Source organism: Scyliorhinus torazame, chromosome 19, assembly GCF_047496885.1.
Source record: "Scyliorhinus torazame isolate Kashiwa2021f chromosome 19, sScyTor2.1, whole genome shotgun sequence".
NCBI lineage: Eukaryota > Metazoa > Chordata > Chondrichthyes > Carcharhiniformes > Scyliorhinidae > Scyliorhinus > Scyliorhinus torazame.
The window spans coordinates 124,233,677-124,259,474 of NC_092725.1; the positions used below are offsets into that span (position 1 = coordinate 124,233,677).

The 25,798-nt window shown below is 43.7% G+C and overlaps 1 protein-coding gene across 6 annotated transcripts in view; it reads left to right on the forward strand.

Annotated features, from left to right (window-relative positions):
• Window positions 1–25,798, forward strand: part of ppfia2 (PTPRF interacting protein alpha 2) — a 645,248-nt gene that overhangs the window by 564,060 nt on the left and 55,390 nt on the right. For all 6 annotated transcript variants that reach the window (XM_072485153.1, XM_072485152.1, XM_072485156.1 and 3 more), the window contains 4 exons: window positions 9,686–9,748; window positions 19,125–19,151; window positions 22,646–22,821; window positions 23,550–23,647. In XM_072485153.1, the coding sequence (XP_072341254.1) occupies window positions 9,686–9,748; window positions 19,125–19,151; window positions 22,646–22,821; window positions 23,550–23,647 (364 nt within the window). The remainder of the gene's footprint in view (window positions 1–9,685; window positions 9,749–19,124; window positions 19,152–22,645; window positions 22,822–23,549; window positions 23,648–25,798) is intronic.

A 25,798-nucleotide genomic window follows, 5' to 3' on the forward strand; every position in this document is an offset into this window, starting at 1 on the left:
CTCCTGGTCTTCCACCTTCCCCTTGAGTGCTCGATGGGTTGTTACCAAACTTGCCACTTCTGATCCGATCACTCTGGTCGGTGGTCACTTTCTCTAGGTCCTGCTGTCACCTCCTGGGAATCCAGTCTCCGCTCCGTTCTTTCCAGCGTTCCTTGAAGGGGGCGAAAATGATTTCAGTGGCCGACATGAGGTCCTCCTTAAAATTTACTTCAATTCAGCTTAATTATAATCTGTCTCAGAAATGTCACAATCCGACTCAGAAAATGTCACAGAGCATTTCCTAAACAATAATTTAGTTTGAACTGCTGTAATCATTGGTTATGCATTTAATATTCTGATCAGTATTGAAGTATGATCATTTGGATGAAATTTGAATTAAGATTCACCTGGAGAATCCTAAGCAAAATATCCCAGAAACAATCTTTGCAGGTCTCAAAAAGAAGACATGATAGCTTATCTCAAATCTGCCACAGCTAAATCATTTGTTTATATAGAATCATAGAAGTTTTGAACATAAAAGGAAGCCTTCAGCCTATAATGTCCGGACCAAGGAGCTGGAAAGGAGCATTCGAGCCTAATCTGACTTTCCAGTTCTTGGTCCTTAGATGTATCTTTAGAAGGTCCTTTAAATGTATCTCCAAATACCTTTTAAATGTTGTGTGGGTTTAGAGTCATAGAGGTTTACAGCACAGAAAGGCCCTTTGGTCCATTATGTCTGCACCAGACAAAACAACCACCTAAGTATTCTAATCCCATTTTTCAGCACTTGACCCACAGCCTTATATGCCTTGGCATCACAGTGCACATCTAAATATTTCTGAAATGTTATGAAAGTCTCTGCCTCAACCACCCTTTCAGGTAGTGAGTCCCAATCTCCCACCACCCTCTGGGTGAAAAAGGTTTTGCTCACATCCTCTCTAAACTCATGCCCCTTACCTTTGATCTGTCCCCAGGTCATTGATCCTTCCACCAAGTGGAAAAGTTTCTTCCTGACTACTCTATCTACCCTTCATAATTTTAGAAATTTCAATCATGTCCACCCTTAGTCTCCTCTGCTCCTCTCTGCCCCTACCATCCTTTCAAGCAGTGAGATCCAGATCTCCACAGCTATTAAACCTCCTACCTCTTACTCTAAATCTATGACAGTTAAAAATGCCAGCACACCATTTAAAGAATAGCAAAGAATTATAATAATCCAACCAGTGTTTTCCCCTCATCCAATACAGCTCCCCTACTCCTGTATAAGGGTCATTTAGACCCAAAACATTAATTCTGTTTCTCTCCATAGATGCTGCCAGACCTGCTAAGCTTATTCAGTATTTTCTGTTTATATTTCAGCATCCCAACTTGCGTGGTTTTTGTTTATTCTGAAAAGTCACCTGTACCGGACCCATTCTATTTCCATTATCATAGGCATCAATTACAAAGACTGTAATAAACATGCTGGTTTTGTCGACAGTTCACAACTTGCACAATCACTTTGCCATGCCTGTTATTCCTGTTTCCTGTCACAACTTCCAGGTTCATAGAATCATAGAATCATAGAGGTTTACAGCATGGAAACAGGCCCTTCGGCCCAACCAGTCCATGCCGCCCAGTTTTTACCATTATGCTAGTCCCAGTTGCCCGCACTTGGCCCATAACCCTCTATACCCATCTTACCCATGTAACTATCTAAATGCTTTTTAAAAGACACAATTGTATCCGCCTCTACTACTACCTCTGGCAACACATTCCAGACACTCACTACCCTCTGAGTGAAGAAATTGCCCCTCTGGGCCCTTCTGAATCTCTCCCCTCTCACCTTAAACCTATGCCCTCTAGTTTTAGACTCCCCTACCTTTGGGAAAAGATGTTGACTATCTACCTTATCTATGCCCCTCATTATTTTATAGACCTCTATAAGTTCACCCCTAAGCCTCCTATGCTCCAGGGAAAAAAGTCCCAGTCTATCCAGCCTCTCCTTATAACTCGAACCATCAAGTCCCGGTAACATCCTAGTAAATCTTTTCTGCACTCTTTCTAGTTTAATAATATCCTTTCTATAATAGGGTGACCAGAACTGCACACAGTATTCCAAGTGTGGCCGTACCAATGTCTTGTACAACTTCAACAAGACGTCCCAACTCCTGTATTCAATGTTCTGACCAATGAAAGCAAGCATGCCGAATGCCTTCTTCACCACCCTGTCCACCTGCGACTCCACCTTCAAGGAGCTATGAACCTGTACTCCTAGATCTCTTTGTTCTATAACTCTCCCCAACGCCATACCATTAACTGAGTAGGTCCTGGCCTGATTCGATCTGTCAAAATGCATCACCTCACATTTATCTAAATTAAACTCCATCTGCCATTCGTCGGCCCACTGGCCTAATTGATCAAGATCCCGTTGCAATCCTAGATAAACTTCTTCACTATCCACTGTGCCACCAATCTTGGTGTCATCTGCAAACTTACTAACCATGCCTCCTAAATTCTCATCCAAATCATTAATATAAATCACAAATAACAGTGGACCCAGCACCGATCCCTGAGGCACACCACTGGTCACAGGCCTCCAGTTTGAAAAACAACCCTCTACAACCACCCTCTGTCTTCTGTCGTCCAGCCAATTTTGAATCCAATTGGCAACCTCACCCTGGATCCCGTGAGCTTTAACCTTCTGCAACAACCTACCATGCGGTACCTTGTCAAAGGCTTTGCTAAAGTCCATGTAGACAACGTCTACTGCACTGCCCTCATCTACCTTCTTGGTCACCCCCTCAAAAAACTCAATCAAATTTGTGAGACATGATTTTCCACGCACAAAGCCATGCTGACTGCCCCAAATCAGTCCTTGCCTCTCTAAATGCTTGTAGATCCTGTCTCTCAGAATACCTTCTAGCAACTTACCTACTACAGACGTTAGGCTCACCGGTCTGTAGTTCCCAGGCTTTTCCCTGCTGCCCTTCTTAAACAAGGGCACAACATTCGCCACTCTCCAATCTTCAGGCACCTCACCTGTGGCTGCCGATGATTCAAATATCTCTGTTAGGGGACCCGCAATTTCCTCCCTAGCCTCCCACAACATCCTGGGATACATTTCATCAGGTCCCGGGGATTTATCTACCTTGATGCGCTTTAAGACTTCCAGCACCTCCTCCTCTGTAATATGCACACTTCTCAAGACATCACTATCTATTTCCCTTAGTTTCCTAACATCCATGCTTTTCTCCACCGTGAATACCGATGAGAAATATTCTTTCAGGATCTCACGCAACTCTTGTGGCTCTGCAGTCTCAATATCTCGAGTCATCCAGGGTTCCCTACTTCTACCAGCCTTGCCCTTCACTCTAAAGGGAATGTGCTTACCCTGAACCCTGGTTGACACATTTTTAAAAGCCTCCCATTTACCAGCCGTCCCTTTGCCTGCCAACAGTCTCCCCCAATCTACCTCTGAAAGTTCCTGTCTGATACCATCAAAATTGGCCTTGCCCCAATTAAGAATTTTAACTCTTGGGCCAGACCTATCATTCTCCATAGCTATCTTAAAACTAATGGAGTTATGGTCACTTGTCCCAAAGTGATCCCTCACTAACACTTCTGTCACTTGCCCTTCCTTATTTCCCAAGACGAGGTCAGGTTTTGCCCCCTCTCTAGTCGGTCCATCCACATACTGAATGAGAAATTCCTCCTGAATACACTCAACAAATTTCCCTCCATCCAAGCCCCTAATGCTATGGCTGTCCCAGTCAATGTTGGGAAAGTTAGTCCCCTACTATTACCACCCTATTATTCTTGCAGCTATCTGTAATCTCCTTACATATTTGCTCCTCAATTTCCCGCTGACTATTTGGGGGCCTGTAGTACAGTCCTATCAAGGTGATCTCTCCCTTCTTATTTTTCAGTTCCACCCATATAGACTCAGTGGGCGAACCCTCGGATATATCCCCTCTAAGTACTGCCGTGATGTTCTCCCTAATCAAAAACTCCACTCCCCCCCCCCCTCTCTTACCTCCTGTTCTATCCTTTTGATAGCATCTGTACCCCGGAACATTGAGCTGCCAGTCCTGCCCCTCCCTTAGCCATGTTTCAGTCATAGCTATAATATCCCAGTCCCATGTGCCCATCCATGCCCTGAGTTCATCCGCTTTGCCCGTCAGGCCCCTTGCATTGAAATAAATGCAGTTTAATGTAGACTTTCCTTGCTCTCTGCCCTGCTTTCTCTGGTCATGCTTTACACACTCTCCCTTCCTGCCTTTTGTTTCCGTCCCCACTGACTTCCTACATCAGTTCCCATCCCCCTGCCACATTAGTTTAAACCCTCCCCAACTGCACTAGCAAACACACCCCCGAGAACATTGGTTCCGGTCCCACCCAGATGCAGACCGTCCGATTTGTACAGGTCCCACCTCCCCCAGAACCGGTCCCAATGTCCCAGGAATTTGAAACCCTCCCTCTTGCACCATCTCTCAAGCCACGTATTCATCCTAGCTATCCTGTCATTCCTACTCTGACTATCACGTGGCACTGGTAGCAATCCTGAGATTACTACCTTTGAGGTCCTACTTTTTAGTTTAACTCCTAACTCCCTAAATTCAGCTTGTAGGACCTCATCCCGTTTTTTACATGTATCGTTGGTGCCGATATGCACCACGACAGCTGGCTGTTCACCCTCCCCCTCCAGAATGCCCTGCAGCCGCTCCGAGACATCCTTGACCCTTGCACCAGGGAGGCAACATACCAACCTGGATTCTCGTTTGCGTCCGCAGAAACGCCTGTTTATTCCCCTTACAATTGAATCCCCTATCACTATAGCTCTGCCACTCTTTTTCCCGTCCTTCTGTGCAGCAGAGCCAGCCACGGTGCCATGAACCTGGCTGCTGCCACCTTCCCCTGGTGAGCCATCTCCCCCAACAGTTTCCAAAATGGTAAATCTGTTTTGGAGGGAGATGACTGCAGGGGATCCCTGCACTGCCTTCCTACTCTTCCTCTGTCTGTTGGTCACCCATTCCCTATCTGCCTCAGTAATTTTAATCTGCGGTGTGACCAACTCACTGAATGTGCTATCCACAACTTCCTCAGCATCGCGGATGCTCCAAAGTGAATCCATCCGCCGCTCAGGAGCTGCAGTTGGACACACTTCTTGCAGATGAAGGAGTCAGGGACACCAGAAGGGTCCCTGACTTGCCACATCTCACGAGAGGAGCAAGACACAGGTCTGAGCTCTCCTGCCATGACTTAAACCTGAAGTTAAATTTGAACTACACTACACAGCTAAGAGAAAGTCAAAGAGAGAAAAATCACTTACCAGTCACAAGCCAATTACTTACCTGCTGGCTGTGATGTAATTGCTCCCGAGACTCCCTCACAGGTCTGCTTCTCTGCACCTCCTTAAGATGAGCACCAAATTCCCTTAACTAGTTAATTAATTTACTTAATTAAGTGAATTAAAAAAAAAATTTTTTTTTTGGAAACTCAACCCCAAACACCAAACTCCAAAAAACACAGCCCTCACTCACCTCTTACCCAAACTCAGCCTTACCCAAACTCAGATACACTCTGTTTGCTTCCAGCACTCCGTTTCTAAAGGCTCTTCAGCCACACCTTTTGTATCCTTCCTGATTTACAGTCAGCCAATAGGCCTGCTCCCGAAACTGATCTCCCGAAACTAACAGCTGACCTGCAATGGTAAGGAAGTTTTTAAACAGTACTTACCTCTCCCAGGTTGTAACACATTGCAAACCTTTCAGTGCAAAGATGGCAGAACAAACCCTCTGAATGTAATGGAACTTATATTAATTAATAATTAATTAACATTCCTGCCATCTGCAATTCCAGTGGATCACTAACCTCCCCAAGAAACTCTTCGCTGATAAATTGACTACCTCATCATTGTAAAGAATCCTGCCCTGACACTTCTGCATCATCTTGAATACCCCAATCCTGTGCTTTCTTCAGGAGCCTGACGCTTTTACATGGCCTTAAAGACTACAATTCTAGTCCCAACACATCTCTACATGCTTTCTTAGTTACAACAGCCAATGCGCACAGTGAGCAAAACCTGTTGACTCCAGTATTCTCACCTTATGTGGCAGAGGCAGAAATGTTCATCCATTTTTTTGCTGTGTGTGGGATTTTCCTGCGCACAGTGATTGTCCTTTGGTATATAACAGCAACTGCATTGCAAAGTAACATCTTTCTGTGAGTGCTTCTGGAGAAATTGTCATTTAATATGCAAATACAAGTCTTTATTTTCCTTCATTGAATTAACTGAGCAAAAACTCATATTTTTGCATCGTTAGTATCATGGGCGGGATTCTCCGACCCCCCGCCGGGCCGTAGAATTGCCGGGGGCTGGCGTGAATCCAGCCCCCGCCGGTTGCAGAATTCTCCGGCACCAGTTCCCACGACGCGCCGGTCAGCGAGCCCCCTCCCCGGCGATTCTCCGGCCGCGATGGGCCGAAGTCCGGCTGCTGGAATTCCTGTCCCGCCAGCGAGAATCAAACCACTTCTCTTCCCAGCGGGACTAGGCGGCGTGGGCGTGCTCCGGGGTCCAGGTAGGGGCGCAGGGCGATCTGGCCCTGGGGGGTGCCCCCACGGTGGCCTGGCCTGCGATCGGGGCCCACCGATTCGCGGGCGGGCCTGTGCCGTGGGGGCACTCTTTTCCCTCTGCCTCGGCCACAGTCTTCACTATGGCCGACGCGGAAGAGACAACCCCCCTGCGCACGCGCGGGGATGACGCAGCAGTCGCTGACGCTCCCGCGCATGCGCGGACTTCCGCCGCCCGGCGCAGTCCTTTCGGCCCCGGCTGGCTGGCGTGGTGCCAAAGGCCTTCCGCGCCGGTCAGCGGCGCGCCAACCACTCTGGCGCGCGCCTAGCCCCTCACAGTGAGGGCTTGGAAATCTGCACCTTTGGGGCGGCCCGACGCCGGATTGGTTCACGCCGCTCCATCCCGCCGGGACCCCCTGCCCCGCCGGGTAGGGGAGAATCCCGGCCAACATGTTTCAAAAACAGTAATGATATTATGTAGTATTGTAACCTAAATAAGCTACTCAATATTGTACAGTCAATTTCTTATTAATACATCTACAATCAAATGTACAGGATCTATCACAGCATTTAATAATCCATCAATGTATGGGTTGGCTTTTCCAGCTATCACAGGATATTTGAAGTCTTTGAATTATACCTGCTGATTCCATAGCCTTCTTTTGATTAAATAACAAGATCACAAAGTAATACTAGCTGAGAAAGGTTCAAACCATTTAATTTTTTTCTTCTAGAATACCACCCCCATCAACTCTCCCTAACAGACGCTAGCTGTCTCAGTTCAGTGCCTTGATCTCAACCACCTTTCGTAGCAGCCAAATCCAGCGGATGACTGAGACCTGTACTGAGCCTTGATGTTATCTAGAAAATGCTGTAGGCTGGTGTAAATAGAAAGAAGCATGAGAAATGATTTAATCTGTCAGGACTCTCCAGCTTGAAAGATCAGAGGAAACCTAATAGATACTTAATAGAATAGAAAAGATAAAGTTGAAACAATACTTTGAGACATGCGTCTCAACTCAAAATGACAGGCACTGTTTCAAAGTTGTGATGGCCACTTCCGACAGACATTGTGATGTATTTTTCGACAGAGTGAGCTGAAATTTAAGATGGATTTGCAGAAAGCATGATATAATTAAATAATATATAAAGAACACTGTAGGCTTGGAATTTTGACATGACAAAATCAAAGGGTGAATTGTACAATTGCACTTTCAATGAGGAGCCAATCTTTCAGGAGCTGTGGGTCAGAAAATCTGTGCAGCAATGCTTTAGCCCCGCAGTGCAATGCATGCATTCAACAAGCATAACTGCTTACTGGGGGTATGGAATGATACTTTAAATTAGCTAAAGGAACCTCTTCATGCAAACATATCTTATAATATTGTGATTTATAAAAAGTATGTTGCTTAATGTGAAGAATGAAACTGTGCACACTTTTCAGTTAGTTAACAAGTGCAGTAGCAGAACAAAGAATGGAATATTATGGCCTTAGATTTTAAACACAGACTGGGACCATTTCCAGATTCCAACTCCAATGGTTTCTGAGGTCTGCCTGCCTGCGCAATCTTCCCAGAGGCATCCAATTAATAAGTCACCTCCAGGAACTCAACCCATTTAGGACAGCAGGTGAGTTTCACAGAACAATGGGAGTGCCCAAGGCTCTGGGCAATCAGCAGCCCCACATGGAGTGGTGAGCACTGCCACAGTAGATGGGAGACTACAAGGGTGGTTTAAGATTTAATGCTTAAAATTAAATTGCGGCCACAGTTGCCAGACCCTCAACAATATGGGGTGGGATTATCCCCTACCTGGCGGGGCGGGGGGTCCCGGCGGGCTGGAGCGGCGTGAACCACTCCGGCATCGGGCCGCTCCAAAAGGTGCGGATTTCTCTGGGCCTTTAGGGGCCAAGCCCTCACCGTAAGGGGCTAGTCCCATGCCTGAGTGGTTGGCACGCCGCCAGCCGGCTGGAAAGGCCTTTGGCGCCAGGGCCGAAAGGACTTCACCGGGCGGCGGATGTCCGCGCATGCGCGAGAGCGTCAGCAGCTGCTGACGTCATTCCCACGCATGCGCAGTGGGGTGTACCTTCCGCGTCGGCCATGGTGAAGACTGTGGCCAAGGCGGAGGGAAAAGAGTGCCCCCACGGCACAGGCTCGCCCGTGGATCGGTGGGCCCCGATCGCAGGCCAAGCCACTGTGGGGGCACCCCCCCCCCGGAGCCAGATCGCCCCGCGCGCCCCCCAGGACCCTGGAGCCCACCCGCGCCACCTAGTCCCGCCAGGAAGAGAGGTGGTTTGATTCTCGCCGGCAGAACAGGCATTCCAGCAGCGGGACTTCGGCCCATCGTGGGCCGGAGAATCGCCTGGGGGGGTTCGCTGACCGGCGCGGCATGATTCCCGCCCCCACCGAATATCCGGTGCCGGAGAATTCGGCAACCGGCGGGGGTGGGATTCACGCCAGCCGCCTTCGATTCTCCGACCCAGCATGGTCTGTGGCCGCAGCTGTAGCCTTATGGCATCCTTGGATCCAGGGTAGGGTGGGACAGCATCATAAATTTTAAAAAGGCTGCACTGGTCCCCAGACCTGCTGATGGGTATTGCATCTAGGTTCATGCATCACCAGTTTTTCCCTAAGTGGGCATTTAATTGCTAATAATTAGCTACCTCTGACTAACAGGCAGGAGGATGATGATGGTCTAACCCTGCCTCTGTCAATATTACTTGGGCGGTGGGCGGGGGGGGGGGGGGGTGGTGGCGAATGCACCAGGTAGAGAACCTCGTACCACACAATTCAAAAATTGTCTTGCCTCCTGCCTCTAAAGCCTCTGAGTAGCTGTCTTAAAGCCTCTGAGTAGCTGTCTTCTGCACTGTGATTTACAAATTCCTGATGAAATATTCTTATTTTTTGTTGTTATTAATTTTTGATTTCTGTTCACTTCTCTCATGCAACAAATTCTAATATTGCAGTTACTGGATTCACAAATATATTCACGAAACAAAGTATGAACATGTAGGGAACATGGTAATTTTAACAGTGAGGCTGTTGTTCTTATTATGATGCTATACGCTATTGGCTTACAGTGGTGCTGCCTTTCTTCTTTCACACTGCTTGCCTCACGTGGATTGTCATTGGTTCTCTGTGGGCTTTATAATTAGCCCTCAGGAAATGTCTGGGTGACCCATGAGGAAATGGAAAATTTAACATCTGCTACAAGAATGGTTAGTCTCCTCTTTATTGCTTTATTTACATTGATGCAAATTTATCTTGGCTATGACACAGTTTGCTGCTTGCAAGCTTTAATTTTATTTCTTCAAATCTCTTTGATTTGTAGCTTATAAATAAAAATGTATGAACTAAGTGTTCTGAGGCAGCACGGTGGCGCAGTGGTTAGCATTGCTGCCTCACAGCACCGAGGTCCCAGGTTCGATCCCGGCTCTGGGTCACTGTCTGTGTGGAGTTTGCACATTATCCCCGCGTTTGCGTGGGTTTCACACCCACAACCCAAAGATGTGCAGGGTAGGTTAATTGGCCATGTTAAATTGCCCCTTAATTGTAAAAAAATAATTGGGTACTCTAAATTTGTTCTGTTTCGATAATAAAAAAACAATATTTTAAGAGCAATCGCCCATTGCTCTCAGCTTACTTTTCCTTTGCTCAAGGAAGGATGAGAAAGATTTGTATCACAGTTTTGCCTGTAAAGTGAAAGCAAACAAAGAGATTTGCTAGGAAAGGTAAACATTTCTCTGTAATTTTACCATTTGTCTGAGTTATTCTGTGTCTCACAATTATCTTTTGAAAAAATAAAAGTAAATTTGTCCAAAATATTTTGAATGCAATCAAATTTTTATTATGTAAAATCTCCTGTTATTATGAATACAATTTAATATACTGGCAATTTGAACTAAAGGAATCTTTAATCCATTTGACTAATACAGTAATCGTTATAATTAAGAGTAAGTTTCTTTTTTCCAGTTACCTTGATCTACTGTTTATTAATGTGTTATTATTTACTATATTATCAACGTAAACTCCTTAGGCCAGGACATTCTTCTGAGCAATTCTCGCTCCTTCAGCATTAAGTCAATGAAGATGCAATATAAACCCTGGTATTTCTGTCATACACCTTGTTAAGTAATGCCGAAAAGAGCAGAAACAGATTTAAGAAATTTTCTGACTTTAGTTTCTTCATTTGGATCAGAGCACAACTCTTAAAAAGATGCTCACAGGAATGTTTTGCCATTGCTAGCTTAATAGTTACACTAAGTAACTTTTTATCATCACACTACATTTTACTCACTTTTCAGATAACTGCTTTTGGATTGATTTTCGTAATAGGCTTCCAGCATATACAAAAGTCCTTTGCCTAACAAAAAAAGTAGCTAAATCTAACTCTCTTTCTAGCCATGAACAACATTTTAGCGCTTTCTAGAATTTTTATAGATGGAATAACTCATGCAAATTTTTAATATAAAAAAACATTGCCAGAGCTGAAAATATGCAAATGAAAATGTTGTGAACAAACAGCATGTAAGTCAACATCTGTGGAAAGAACAAAGAACAGGTTAAAATACTTGCTTGTTTTCTGTATAGGTGTTAACTGACCTGCCATATGTGTCCAGCATTTTTTGTTTTTATTAATGATTCAGAGGAGTTCAATTTATCGCACTAGCTGGCATAACATTTTTTTATGCAAGTTCTAATGTAGTCACCGTAATTACTTAAGAATCGTGCTAAAATAACACAGAAAAAGATATGTGAACCAATTCAATGGCAAATATCTTTAAAACCCATACTAATCCAATCTATTTTTCTTTTATTCATTCACGGGATGTCATCACTGGCGAGGCCAGAATTTATTGTCCATCTTTAATTTCCCTTGAAAAGGTGGTGGTGACCAGCTTTCATGACCTTCTGTAGTCTTTGTGGTGTAGATACACCCACCGTGCTGTTAGGGTTGGTATTTCAGGATTTTGACCTGGTGCCAGTGAAGGGATGGCGATATATGTCCAAGTCACGATGATTAGAGGATAACTTCCAGGTGGTGGTGTTCCATGTGTTTTCTGCCCTTATCCTTCTAGATAGTAGCGGTGGTGAGTTTGGAAGGTGTTATCTAAAGAACCTTGGTGAGTTCCTGCAGTGCATCTAAGAGATGGTATGTACTGTTGTCATTGTCCATTGGGTACTGGAGGGAGTGAATATTTGTGGAAGGGGTGTCAGTCAAGTGGGCTGCTTTGTCCAGGATGGTGTGAAGCTTTTTGAATAGTATTAGAGCTGCACTCATCCAGGCAAATGGAGAGTATTCCATCACACTCTTGACTTGTGCCTTGTAGATGGTGGACAGGCTTTGGGGAGTGAGGAGGTGAGTTACTCGCTGCGGGGGTTTGAGCATCTGACCTGTTCTTGTAGCCCCAGTATTTCTGTAGCCAGTCCAGTTCTGTTTCTGGTCAGTAGTAACCCTCAGCACATTGATAGTGGAGGATAGAACCATAGGAAGGTGATGGTACAGAAAGTGGCCATTTACCCATTGTGTCTGCATCGGCCAAAAAAGGGAAAAAATAAACTAGCACAGTCAATTTTTGTGTCATCTGCAAATTTCCCAATCATGCCACACACATTTAAGGCTAAATCATCAATGTACACAACAAATAGCAAGGGCCCTACAGGATACTGTTCTCCATTCGCAAAAACATCCAACGACCATTACCCTTTGTTTCCAGTCACTGAGACAATTTTTCAATCCAACCTGACACCTTTCCCTTTATCTCATTTTGTTGACCAATTTGCCTTGTCAAATGCCTTACTGAAATCAATTGTTGACAATATCCACTGCACTATCCTCATCAATCCTCCTTGTTACTTCCTCAAGAAATGTTATTAAGTTACTAAGCACAATGTTCCCTGATCAATTTGTGCTATCTAGCCTCTGTTATGGGCCAGGGTTTAGAGAACTCCAAAGTATATCATGGAGATCACCTGACCCACGACTTTTACTAGATTGTGGTATGGGAAGCACACGGCCCACTCTACAGGTTGGTGAAGCAGAAATCTAAAAGTATTTTTTAAAGCAAAACAATGTTTATTCTATGATCTCAGTTAACCTTTTTAGAACATACAGTGAACATCTTAGCAACCATCAATTCAAATACAACCCCCAAAGAATACAACACTCTAAGTGATCCTTAAACTTTCCTTTTAACATCCATAAGACAAAAACCGTTTTTACAGAAGCATATCAGGTTTAAATTCTCTACTGAGAGCAGTTATCACTCTGAATTCACCAAATGATCTAGAGATAGTCTTTAGATGGCAGAGAGATCAACATTGCACCTTCTTTGGCTGGCTGCAGCTCCAACACTAAAACAAAACTAAAAAACACAGACACACCCAAGCTTTTCCTCAAAGCGAAACTAAAAAACCGAGCCAGAGCTCAGCTCCACCCACACTCTGACATCACTGCAGCCACTTGAGCAGACAAACATTTCTTAAAGTGACATTCCCATGACACCTCCCGAAAATGAAATGAATTGTTTCCAAATATTTGCTTACCACGGAGGTCAGACTGACTGGCCTATAGATTTCTGACCTATCCTTTGCACCCTTTTTAAATAATGGTACGATGTTCACAGACCCCCAATCCTCTGGCACCTGGCCTGTATCTAGTGAAGATTGGAAAATGATTCCCAGAACATCTACTATTTCCTCCCTGGTTCCTTCAACAGCCTGAGATACAATCAATCTGACCCTGGTGACTTATGCATCTTCAAAGATTCCAGTTCCTCCAGTACACTCTCTCTCTCACTATACTTATTGCATCTAATAGTCCAGAATTCTCCTTTTTAACTAGACTGTCTGAATCATCCTTCTTCTTGGCGGAGTCTGCATGTTCTCCCTGTGTCTGTGTGGGTTTCCTCCGGATGCTCCGGTTTCCTCCCATAGTCCAAAGATATGCAAGTTAGGTGGATTGACCGAGGTAAATTGCCCTTAGTGTCCAAAACAAAAAGGTTAGGTGGGGTTACTGGGTTACAGGGATAGGGTGGAGGTGTGGGCTTAAGTCGGGTGCTCTTTCCAAGGGCCGGTGCAGACTCGATGTGCCAAATGGCCTCCTTCTGCACTGCAAATTATGTGATCTGTTCAAAATCTATCCCATTTAGCATGGAGGTAGTACCACACAATATGATGGAGGGTATCCTCAATATAAAGACGGGGCTTGGTCTCCACAAGGAGTGTACAATGGTCACTCCTGATACTGTCAACCTGCAGCAGGCAGATTCGTGAGGACGAGATCAAGTGCTTTTTCATTCTGTTGGCTCCCTCACCACCTGCCGCAGACCCACTCTAGCAGCTATGTCCTTTAGGAGTTGGCTAACTTTATCTGTGGTGCTGATTGATCCACTCTTGGTGATCGGCATTGAACTCCCCACCCAGACTACATTCTGTGCCCTTGCTTCCTCCAAGTGCTATTCAATATGGAGGAGTATGGATTTGTCAGCTGAGGGGAGACAGTGTGTGTTAAGGAGCACAAGGTTTCCTTGCCATGTTTGACCCGGTGCCTTGAGATTTCATGGAGTCTGGAGTTGAAATTGCCCCTTCTAACAGTATGCCACTGTGCTGTCATCTCTGTTGAGTGCGACAGGACTGAACTAGTCATGGTGATGGTGGTGATGGAGGCTGGGACATTACGTGTAAGGTATATGATTGTACGGGTATGACCATGTCAGGCTTTGTTCAACCAGTCTGTGAGACAGCTCTCCCAATTTTGGCACAAGCTCCTAGGTGTTAGGAAGTAAGACTTTGCAAAGTTGACAGGGCTAAGTTTGCCATTGTCATTTATGGTGTCTTGGTTGTCCATCCAGTTTCATTTCTTATCTAATTTTTTTGTAGCAGTTTATTACAGCTGAATGGCTAGCTAGGCCACTTCAGTGGACATGAGAGTTAATCACATTGCTGTGGGTCTGGAGTCATAGGTCAGCCAGACCATGTAAGAACAGCACATTTCCTTCTCTAAAGAACATTAGTGAAACAGATGGGTTTTTGCTTCAATTAATGGTTTCATGGTCAGCATTAGACTTTTAGTTCTAGATTTCTTCCCACCAGATGCTGTGGTGGGATTCAAACTCGGGTTCCCGGAGCACCATCTCTTACAACCATCACTCCTTCAGAAAAACTGAAATTCTACCACAGGAAGATATAAACTCAATTTATGTTGTCACTGCATACTAATGATTTCCTAACAATGTATAATCAAATGCAGACCCCTAAGGCAAGCCACTGCATAAATTTGAAATCTGGATTAAAGCAACGTGTAATGGTAATTTAAATAAGCATGTACATGTTTGTTCAGGCAAACATTTTAACATTCGTTAATATGTAGCTTCAGTTTCAATTTCATTAGAGTAATTGCTGTTGTAAAAGTTGAAATCACTCAAGTCTGTAAGTTACAGTAACTGAGACTTTATTCAGAAACATTTGAGAGACATAGCCCTGCTCCACCAAAATGTCTGACTGGTACTAAGGCGGTGCAACATTTTTATATATTTTGGTTATCACTCCTTCATACAGATCCTAATAAACAGTATGATACTGGCTGCAGCTGTAATTGATCTAACTGAAGGCAGAGCGCTTCCTATCACACTTTTGCTTCACCATTCTGTGGAGGTGATTAAATTTGTGAATTGTTATATTCCCATACCAGCATGCTGAGAAAAGGCTCTAATAACTATTATTTCAAAGCTGTTAATGCTCATTACTACATTTGCCTACTTCAAAGCTATTAATATTTAATGTTAAATTATTTCAATTACTCACTTTAGTTTCCCCTTTTGGGCCCCTTGTCAGGCATTACCTGGTCCAGGTGGGCTATTCCCAAGACCCTCTGCTCACGAAAAACACTAGCAATCCTACTAGAATTCAGTGTGCTTCAGATCTGCTACCCTATAATTCTCTTATCCTCTTGACCTTAGCTAGGCCCGGAACCATCAATTCATTAAATTGCAATGGATTTGTGAGGGGTCGGTCTTGCCTCACAAGTCTTATTGAATTCTTTGAGGAGGTGACCAAGCATGTGGATGAAGGTAAAGCAGTGGATGTAGTGTACATGGATTTTAGTAAGGCATTTGATAAGGTTCCCCATGGTAGGCTTATGCAGAAAGTAAGGAGGCATGGGATAGTGGGAAATGTGGCCAGTTGGATAACAAACTGGCTAACCGATAGAAATCAGAGAGTGGTGGTGGATGGCAAATATTCAGCCTGGAGCCCAGTTACCAGTGGCATACTGCAGGGATCAGTTCTGGGTCCTCTGCTGTTTATGATTTTCATTAATGACTTGGATGAGGGAGTTGAAGGGTGGGTCAATAAATTTGCAGACGATACGAAGATTGGTGGAGTTGTGGATAGTGAGGAGGGCTGTTGTCGGCTGCAAAGAGACATAGACAGGATGCAGAGCTGGGCTGAGACGTGGCAGATGGAGTTTAACCCTGAAATGTGTGAGGTTGTCCATTTTGGAAGGACAAATATAAATGTGAAATACAGGGTTAACGGTAGGGTTCTTGGCAATGTGGAGGAGCAGAGAGATCTTGGGGTCTATGTTCATAGATCTTTGAAAGTTGCCACTCAAGTGGATAGAGCTGTGAAGAAGGCCTATGGTGTGCTCGCGTTCATTAGCAGAGGGATTGAATTTAAGAGCCGCAAGGTGATGATGCAGCTTTACAAAATCTTGGTAAGGCCACATTTGGGGTACTGTCTGCAGTTCTGGTCGCCTCATATTAGGAAGGATGTGGAAGCTTTGGAAAAGGTGCAAAGGAGATTTACCAGGATGTTGCCTGGAATGGAGAGTACGTCTTACGAGGAAAGATTGAGGGTGCTAGGTCTTTTCTCATTAGAACGGAGAAGGATGAGAGGCGACTTGGTAGAGGTTTATAAGATGATCAAGGGAATAGATAGAGTAGACAGTCAGAGACTTTTTCCCCGGGTGGAACAAACCATTACAAGGGGACATAAATTTAAGGTGAATGGTGGAAGATATAGGGGGATGTCAGAGGTAGGTTCTTTACCCAGGGAGTAGTGGGGGCATGGAATGCACTGCCTGTGGAAGTAGTTGAGTCGGAAACATTAGGGACCTTCAAGCGGCTATTGGATAGGTACATGGATTACAGTAGAATGATGGGGTGTAGATTAATTTGTTCTTAATCTGGGACAAAAGTTCGGCACAACATCGTGGGCCGAAGGGCCTGTTCTGTGCTGTATTTTGCTATGTTGTATGTTCTATGTTCTTTGGACTGTGGGAGGAAACCGGAGCACCTGGAGGAAACCCATGCAGACACGGGAAGAATGTGCAAACTCTACACAGTCACCTGAGGTTGGAACCGAACCCCGGTCTCTGGCACTGTGAGGCAGCAGTGCTAACCACTGTGTCATTATGCTGCCCATGCCGTGGACAAGTTAAAACTGTGCATTGCTACAGCCAAGTTGATTTATAACATTATACAATGCTTTTGGCTGCATTGCCTGTTCAATCCCAGTCCCCAGACAAATGAGGCAAATTAGCCCGACCCACTGTAATATTCACTTCTGTGTTGGACACAGATAAGATTTGGTGTTGTACGCTCCTTTATGTCCATATATCCAGCTATACCATTTGTGTAAAAGGTCAGGACAATGTTACCTCAGTTAGTTTCTCTCCTTTCTGATAATAAAAGGAAGATGGGTGGAGCCGGAGGCATGGAGTGGATGGAAGGTTAGGGTTGGTAAGGTTAGTTCGTCCTCACCATGATTGACCATGATTGAGGCCCCTCCCCATTTAGAGCTAAACCATTCGGGTTTTTCTTTTTTCTTTGAGATTTGACTTTAAGCTTGTGTACCATTAGACTAGGCTGAAATGGGTTTGGTATTCATGGCTGAGGATTGGGAGTGAGAGTGGCCCTGGTTATCCTTTTTATTACGGTGATTACCATGGGTTGGTTGGGTGTCCCCTCAATGTTATGAGTGTGATGCTAGATCATAACTTTGTACAAAATGTAAGAGATCTAAGTCATCATCCTTTCCCTCTGTGTGATGTTAGTATTCACTCTGACTGACAATCTAATTAAAATCTCCACTTGGAAACTTAATTCTAATTTGTGGCCGCAATAAAAAATAGTAAATTCTATCAGTTGGCAACCCCAAATATTCTTCTGCATGATTCACAGAATCTGAATTCTGATCTATATTATTTACCTTGGGGCTATTTGAAAGCCTATTGAGATGACTCAGACAAAAATAATTTTGAGAGAAAACTGCCAATTTGTGAATATTTCTAAAATGCTACATGGCTTGTCAAGTGATAACTTATGCATGTTTGTTTTTTACTAGTTTGAATTGTCATTCCATGGGTAATGAGCTTGTTTTTTCCTATTGAGTAATATACAGCATGTTGATGGAACACGAGAGTAATGTGTGCAAGCTGAATACACCTGAATAGGGTAGTTGTCGCTGAAGTAAAATTCAACATAGATAAATGTGAGATAGTACATTTTGATAGGAATAATAAGGAATTCACTTAATACATGGAAGGGGTCAAATTTAAGCAGGCGAGAGGAACAATACGACCTTGCAAACTATGAAATTGATTTTATTTCGAGAGGGATAGAATTTAAAAGTTCTGGAAATTATGCTAAATCTGTATTGAACTTTGATTTGACCATACTTAAGAGTACTATGTGCAGTTCAAGTTGCCATATTATAGGAAGAATACAGAGGCACTGGAGCAATAATTTACAAGGATACCGAAAATGTGTGGATATAAATATCAGGCTAGAATTGACAGGCTGGGCCTCTTTTCTCTTGAAAAAAGAAGGTTGAGGTGTGACCTAAGACCTGAGATGAGGTCTTTAAAATGATAATTTTGAAAAGTGGATAGTGTTTACCTTGTGGGGAAGAGAATAACTAGAGATCATCGATATACGATAGTCACCAAGAAATCCAATAGGGAATTCAAAATAAACTTCCTTACCAAAGAGTGTTCTGAATGTTGAACTTGGAAATGGTTGCAATGAATAAATTAGAGGTATTTAAGGAGGAAATAGACAAGGGGCAGGATTCGCCGTCCTGCCGCGCCAGATTTCCGGTGATGCCCGCCCCCGGGATTCTCTGCCGTGCCAGCCAGCCAATGGGGTTTCCCACTGTGGGCAGCCCCAGACCGTCGGGAAATCCCCGGGCTGCCATCCCGACAGCAGAGAATCCAGCCCAAGCATTTGAGGGAAAAAGGAATCTATGGTTATAATGGTAGATTTAGATGAGAAAAGTTGGAGGAAGCTCGAGTGATTGGGTTGTCAACTTGAATGATTTGTCACGGTGTCATATATCCTATGTAATCCCATGCAATACTATGAAAATGTATCACAGTATTTAGATATTTTTTAATATATTGAAAAGTACGGCATTTCATTTTGAAAGAGCCTTTTGTGTATTAAGATTCTGGCTCATAGCTTGTTTCATTTTAATTTGACTGAAGTCTTGTCAAACTAATGCATATTTTTCTACTTTCATTTGAGAATCATATTACCTGTTAACTATTTATTACTTGATTTTTATTAACTGTACTTTCTGGCAATCCCCAAGGACTCTGAAGAAGGCAGTTGGGCTCAGGTAATGCATGTTAAAATACACAATCCAGTTTGAAGATTTTAGTGCTTCAATGGTTGACTCCTCAATGCTTAACTGATTCTATAACATGCAGTGGAAAGCATCTCATGATCTGTGAACTTATCTTTTTTTAATAGCTTAAGTTTAGATGAATTATCATTTGTAGTTTGAGTGCACTTCAGATAAAGTAAAGCTTTATAGTCTGCATATACCAAAGAGTAGTGGATGACGTGGGCTGGGAATCTGTGGGGTTATTCCATTGGCTATTCCATTTCCAGATCTGTGGAAAATCTGTCAAGAACCTTTACTTCTAACACTAGGAAGGTGTCTGATATCAGGAGGAGATTCTGTGAGGATAATGTAGAATTAACCATTTAGCCTTCCTGTAAATAACTTGGCATTTTGTTTATGGGTTCACGCCAAGACCCATACTGGATTCCCAGGTGGGTTCTACTGGACTGAGTCTGCCGTTCCTGGTTGGGCTTGGTGTACCAGCTGCTCAGTGTAACTCAATAGTAGGACAAGGAAATTGCTGACTTGTGGAGGTCCCTTCATCCAGGTCAACTTCCTCTAACTTACCGGCATGGTGCAAAGACCAAGACCTAGCATATTTGGCAACATTCCCATTCGCTCTGTTGAACTTCTAGTAGAGTTGCCTTCAGAGTACCTCATTAGGGATTCAGATTTGGTTCTCATGGAGTATATAAAATGTGTTTCCATATCATGTAATGTAATAATTTAGAAAATGTTGGTGCATGAAGTCAGGTGGTTTCACCTGGATGGATAGTATATTCCTCAGAGTTGCTTCTGCACTACATTTATATTTCCTTCTTTCCTGGGGTGTTGATGCTCATGCTTCATTTCCCTAAACATCAACGACGAATACACAACAAACATAAGCTTAGGTGTCACTTTGCATGGGTACTTCAAGGTACAAAATTCTGTGTGCACACAATGAACAGCACACAGTTTAAAGTTGCTGTGAATTGAATATAGACAGTAAAGATTGGAATTCTCCATCGGCAGGCGCCTCTGGTGCGCCGGCAGAGCACCCACGTCTGCAGGTTTCCCGACGGCGTCAGATGGTTACAATGGGAAACCCCATTGGCCGGCTGCGGGAATGGAGAATCCTGCTCATGGCGGGGGCACACCGCACCGGAAAACGTGACTGGCGGACTGGAGAATCCTGCCCCAAATACTTCCTTTCTGCCCTCTTCCAAGTTATTCTCCCATTCATTTTGCTGAAGTGAAGATTCACTCATTTAGGAGATTTTTTTTTAAACCTGCTTCCCCACTTGTACTTTCTTCTCCAAGTGTTGTGATTATTTTTTTTAATCTTTCCCTCTTTTAAACGGAATGGATAGAATTTTCCAGTAAAGTTACACTGGATACCCAGCAATGCCTCAACAGAATACTATACATCTGCTGGCTGTTTGCTGTTCATTGCCAGTTCCAAAATGTCCAAATACAGGTTGCTGTTTTATAATGGCATACAGATGACAAAAATATATTGTTCGATTAATTTCCCATCATTTGTGCCCTAGAAATGTTGGATCTAGAAATGCCCATGTGTTCCTGGCATCCAGGGTTCCTATAAAAATTGCAGGGTGGGGATGAGGGGGTGGGATTTAAGTTATAATTTGAAGGATGGCTTTAACCTGTTTAATCTTCGCTAAGGCTTTTTTTATAAATGTAAAACATCTCCAGTAAACCCCTGAGCTAACCAATCCTGCTGACTGCTTGTAGAAAGGGGGTCGGTTACATTACAACAGGCCACACTCTAAGTTATTTTTGCCTAGATTGCAGATGATACAAAGATTGTTGTGTTGAGGAAGCAGATGCTGCAGAAGGACCTGGACAGGCTAGGAGAGTGGGCAAAGAAGTGGCAGATGAAATACAGTGCAGAAAAGTGTGATGTTATGCACTTTGGTAGGAAGAATAGAAGGATAGACTATTTTCTATATGGGAAACTGTTTGGTAAATCAGAAGCACAAAGGGAGTCCTAGTTCAGGAGTCTCTTAAGATTAACATGCAGGTTCAGTTGGCAGTTAGGAAGGCAAATAAAATGTTAGCATTCATGTCGAGAGGACTAGAATACAAGAGCAGGGATGTACTGTTGAGGCTGTGCAAGACACTAGTCAGACTCCATTTAGAATATTGTGAGCAGTTTTGGACCCCGTATCTAAGGAAGGATGTGCTGGCCTTGGAGATGGTCCAGAGGAGGTTCCCAAGAGTGATCCCCGAAATTAAGGACATGTCATTTGAGGAACGGTTGTGGACTCCGGGTCTGTACTCAATGGAGTTTAGAAGGATGAGGGGGATCGTATTGAAACTTACAGAATACTGAGAGGCCTATATAGAGTGAACGTGGAGAGGAAGGCTAAATCGCTGGCTTTGAAAGCAGACCAAGTCAGGCCAGCAGCACGGTTCAATTCCCGTAACAGCCTCCCCGAACAGGCGCCGGAATGTGGCGACTAGGGGCTTTTCACAGTAACTTCATTTGAAGCCTACTTGTGACAATAAGCGATTTTCATTTCATTTCATTTCATTTCATTTCATGTTTCTACCGGTAGGAGAAACAAGAGTCTGAGGGCACAATCTCAGACTGAAGGGACGATCCTCAACAACAGAGATGAAGAGGAATTTCTTCAGCCAGAGGGTGGTGAATCTGTGGAACTCATTGCCGCAGAAGGCTGTGAAGACCAAGTCACTGAGTGTCTTTAAGACAGAGATAGGTAGAAACTTGATTAATAAGGGGAAGGGGAAGAAGGCAGGAGAATGGGGATGAGAAAATATCAGCCATAATTGAATGGCGGAGCAGACTCAATGGGTCGAATGGCCTAATCTTGATCCTATGTTATGGTCTTATGGTCTAACAGTCCAAAATATGCAAAATGGCCTCATAGTTTGGAGTAGTGAAAAAACCCTACCCACTAATTTTACCCATTACAAGCAGTCGACAGGATTGACTAGGTCAGAGGTTAGTTAGTCAGTTGGTTGGACAGCTGGTTCATGATGCGGAGCAACGCCAACAACGCGGGTCCAATTCCCATCCTGCCGGAGGTTATTCATGAAGGCCCCGCCTTCACAACCTTGCCCCTCGTCTGAGGTGAGAGACCCTCAGATTAAATCACCGCCAGTCAGCTCTCAAAAGGAAGAGCAGTCTATGTCCCTCTGGCGATATTTGCTTATATGAATGCTCCTCAAACTCCTTATTAATGGTGTTAATAATCCGCTTTATGCTTTTCGTTCATGTTTGTTAATCTATCCTTGAAAGGCTGGGATTAATCATAACAATACCAACATTAAGAAATATTCCTGTAGTGCTCTTTATTGACATAATGCCACTATTTATTCATGGTTTTGCTAAAATTAGGAAACAGAAGGAAGCATAGTCATGTGCCAGAAACTGTTGTGTATTATAAAACGTTTTTTATTGGTTAAGCAATTATGGCCTAAGAGAATTTGAATTAACCTGTTCTTGCATTTTCCATCAGACATTGGCTTATGGTGACATGAATCACGAATGGATTGGTAATGAATGGCTTCCTAGTCTAGGATTACCTCAATACCGCAGCTACTTCATGGAATGCCTGGTGGATGCAAGAATGTTGGATCATTTGACAAAGAAGGATCTTCGTATTCATTTAAAAATGGTGGATAGCTTTCATCGGTATGCTTGATCTTAAAAAACTTTGTCCATGCATAAAATATACTGTATTGCAGATGTACAAGCTTTTTAAAAATTCATTTCTGGGTTGACTTGAAGAACCTTTCCAGCAATTCCTACTAAAGGGACCCAGAGACACAATGCCATGGCATTCTCTGGTGGAGATCAGAGACAAAACTAGAAAGGAAAGAATGCCAGCTAGATCAACAGTTTGAGTCATCCAAGCCAGGCATGAGAGCCACAGTCAAGCACACTATGTGAAAACAGACCAGCAAGCCCACTGATGCTTGTGGGGCCTACCCAGGGCCCTGGTCTGGATTGTAACCTGAGCCCCGAAAGATTTTATAAATACTGGCTACATTTTTAAACCACCTGCAAATAGGAACCAACCAAACAGAAATCATGTACTACTCTACAATTTGCAGTCTCAATAATATGGCAGGCTTCTAAGATGCGCCAATAGTGGTTTGGCCATCCACTTGGTTTATTTAATTTCTGTGATCCTCCCAAAACCCCTGAGGTTTTGCTGGGGTAAGCATCAAAGGTCACCGACAAGCAGATCGCACATGTAACCCAGGATCAAAGGCCCTCGGAGTTTCAAAGCCGAAATATCCATGAACTTAATTGTTGTAAACATTTGTCTGACAACTTCCCTTTTAAGGTTTTATTAATTTATTTTAAAAAGACACCTTGCAAACAATTGCAAATGCTGTTTTATTGTTCTTTGTCAGAACAAGTTTACAATATGGTATTATGTGCTTGAAACGGTTGAACTATGACCGAAAAGACCTGGAAAAGAGACGAGAATTAAGCCAACATGAAATTAAAGGTGAGAGATCTATTACTGCAGTTTGAAAATAAGTGATGCATGAAACATCTGATAATTTCTAAAAAGGGGAACTGTGTATATGTAATATATAAAGCAGTATATGGTATTCTTCAGTAAGACTGAACATACACTGAACTATAATATAGGAAATATAATGATTAAAGTATGTCAGGAAGGTGGTGTAACATTTCCTGGGAGCTATTACTGTGCATAGGATTTTTAATATATGAAGTTTCCCCTCCCAAGGGCAATTAGGGATGACCTGGCCAGCAACTTCCCGCGAACTAATAAAAAAAGATAAATGGGCGTGTTTGTTTCATATCTTTATATATGGACATATAAGTAGTCAATCTTTAGAAATACTTAATTGCCTTTGTTATGGGCCAGGGTTTAACAACTCCAAAGTATATTATGGAGTCCACCTGACCTACAATCTTTATTTTCAATTCGGCTAAGATGAGCACAAGAGCCTGCCTTTCAGGTGTTATTCAACGGACTTCTTAGGCGCTTTAAATAAAAAACAAGTTTTATTCTAAAAATTTATTTAACATTTGTACACATGGATACATAGAAGATAGGAGCAGGAGAGGCCTTTTGGCCATTGGAGCCTGCTCTGCCATTCATCACAATCATGGCTAATCATCCAACTCAAAAGCCTAATCCTGCGTTCTCCCCATAGCATTTGACCCCTTTCTCCCCAAGTGCTATATCCAGCCGCCTCTTGAATATATTCAAAATTTTTGCATCAACTACTTCCTGTGGCAATGAATTCCACAGGCTCACCACTCTTTGGGTGAAGAAATGTCTCCTTATCTCTGTCCGAAATGGTTTACCCTGAATCCTCAGTCTGTGACCCCTGGTTCTGGACACACTCATCATTGGGTACATCGTCCCTACATCTACCTGTCTAGTCCTGTTCGAATTTTATAAGTCTCTATGAGATCCCCCCTCATTCTACTGAACTCCAGTGAGAACAATCCCAACCTAATCAATCTCTCCTCATATGACAGTCCAGCCATCCCTGAATCAGTCTGGTAAACCATCGCTGCACTCCCTCGAGAGCAAGAACATCCTTCCAGAGAAGGAGACCAAAACTGCACACAATACTCCAGGTGTGGCCACACCAAGGCCCTGTACAATTGCAGCAACACATCCCTGCTGATCACAATGCCCCAGGAATCTGAAACTTTCCCCCTGACACCATCTCTTTAGCCACATATTCATCCTAGATATCCTGTCATTTCTACTCTGACTAGCACATGGCACTGGTAGTGATCCTGAGGTCACTACCTTTGAGGTCCGATTTCTTAGCTTCCTTCTTAATTGCCTGCATTCTGCTTTTAGGACCTCATCCCTTTTTTTTTACCTATGTCGTTTGTACCGATGTGGAGCACGACGACTGGCTGTTCACCCTCCCCCTCCAGAATGTCCTGTACCCGCTCCGAGACATCCTTGACCCTTGCACCAGGAAGGCAACATACCATCCTCGAGTCTCGTTTGCAGCCCCAGAACCACCTGTCTATTCCCCTTACAATTGAATCCCCTATAACTATTGTACTGTCACACTTATTACTCCTCCCCTCTGCAGCAAAACCAACTGTGATGCCACGGGTTTGGCTGTTGCTGTTTTCCCCTGAGAGGCCATTCCCCTCAACAGCATCAAAAATGATATCTCTGTTCTGCAGGGGAATGGCCACTGGAGATTCCTGTACTACCTGCCTCGCTATCTTGCTCTGTCTGGTGGTCACCCATTCCCTTCCTGCCTGCGGAGTCTGAGCCTGCGGCCTGACCATCTCTCTATACGTACTATCCACAATGCTCTCCAACTCGCGGATGCTCCACAGAGTCTCCAGCCACCGCTCCAGCTCTTAAATTCGAGCTTCCAGGAGCTGTAACTGGAGACGCTTCCTGCGCACATGCTGACTCTGGGGAATGGAATTATCCCCAGCCTGCCACATGGAGTAAGAGGAGCAAACCACACCTTGGAGCTGTCCTGCCATGATTTATTCCTTTAACTTAAACTTTTGAAATTAAACTTTAGAAAGATGTTTTTGTGTCAGATTATATCCAATGTCTCTTACACTATTTAATTAACTTTTTTTTAAAAAACTGAGTATTTACCCCTCTTGATCTGAAATCAAATTAAAAATA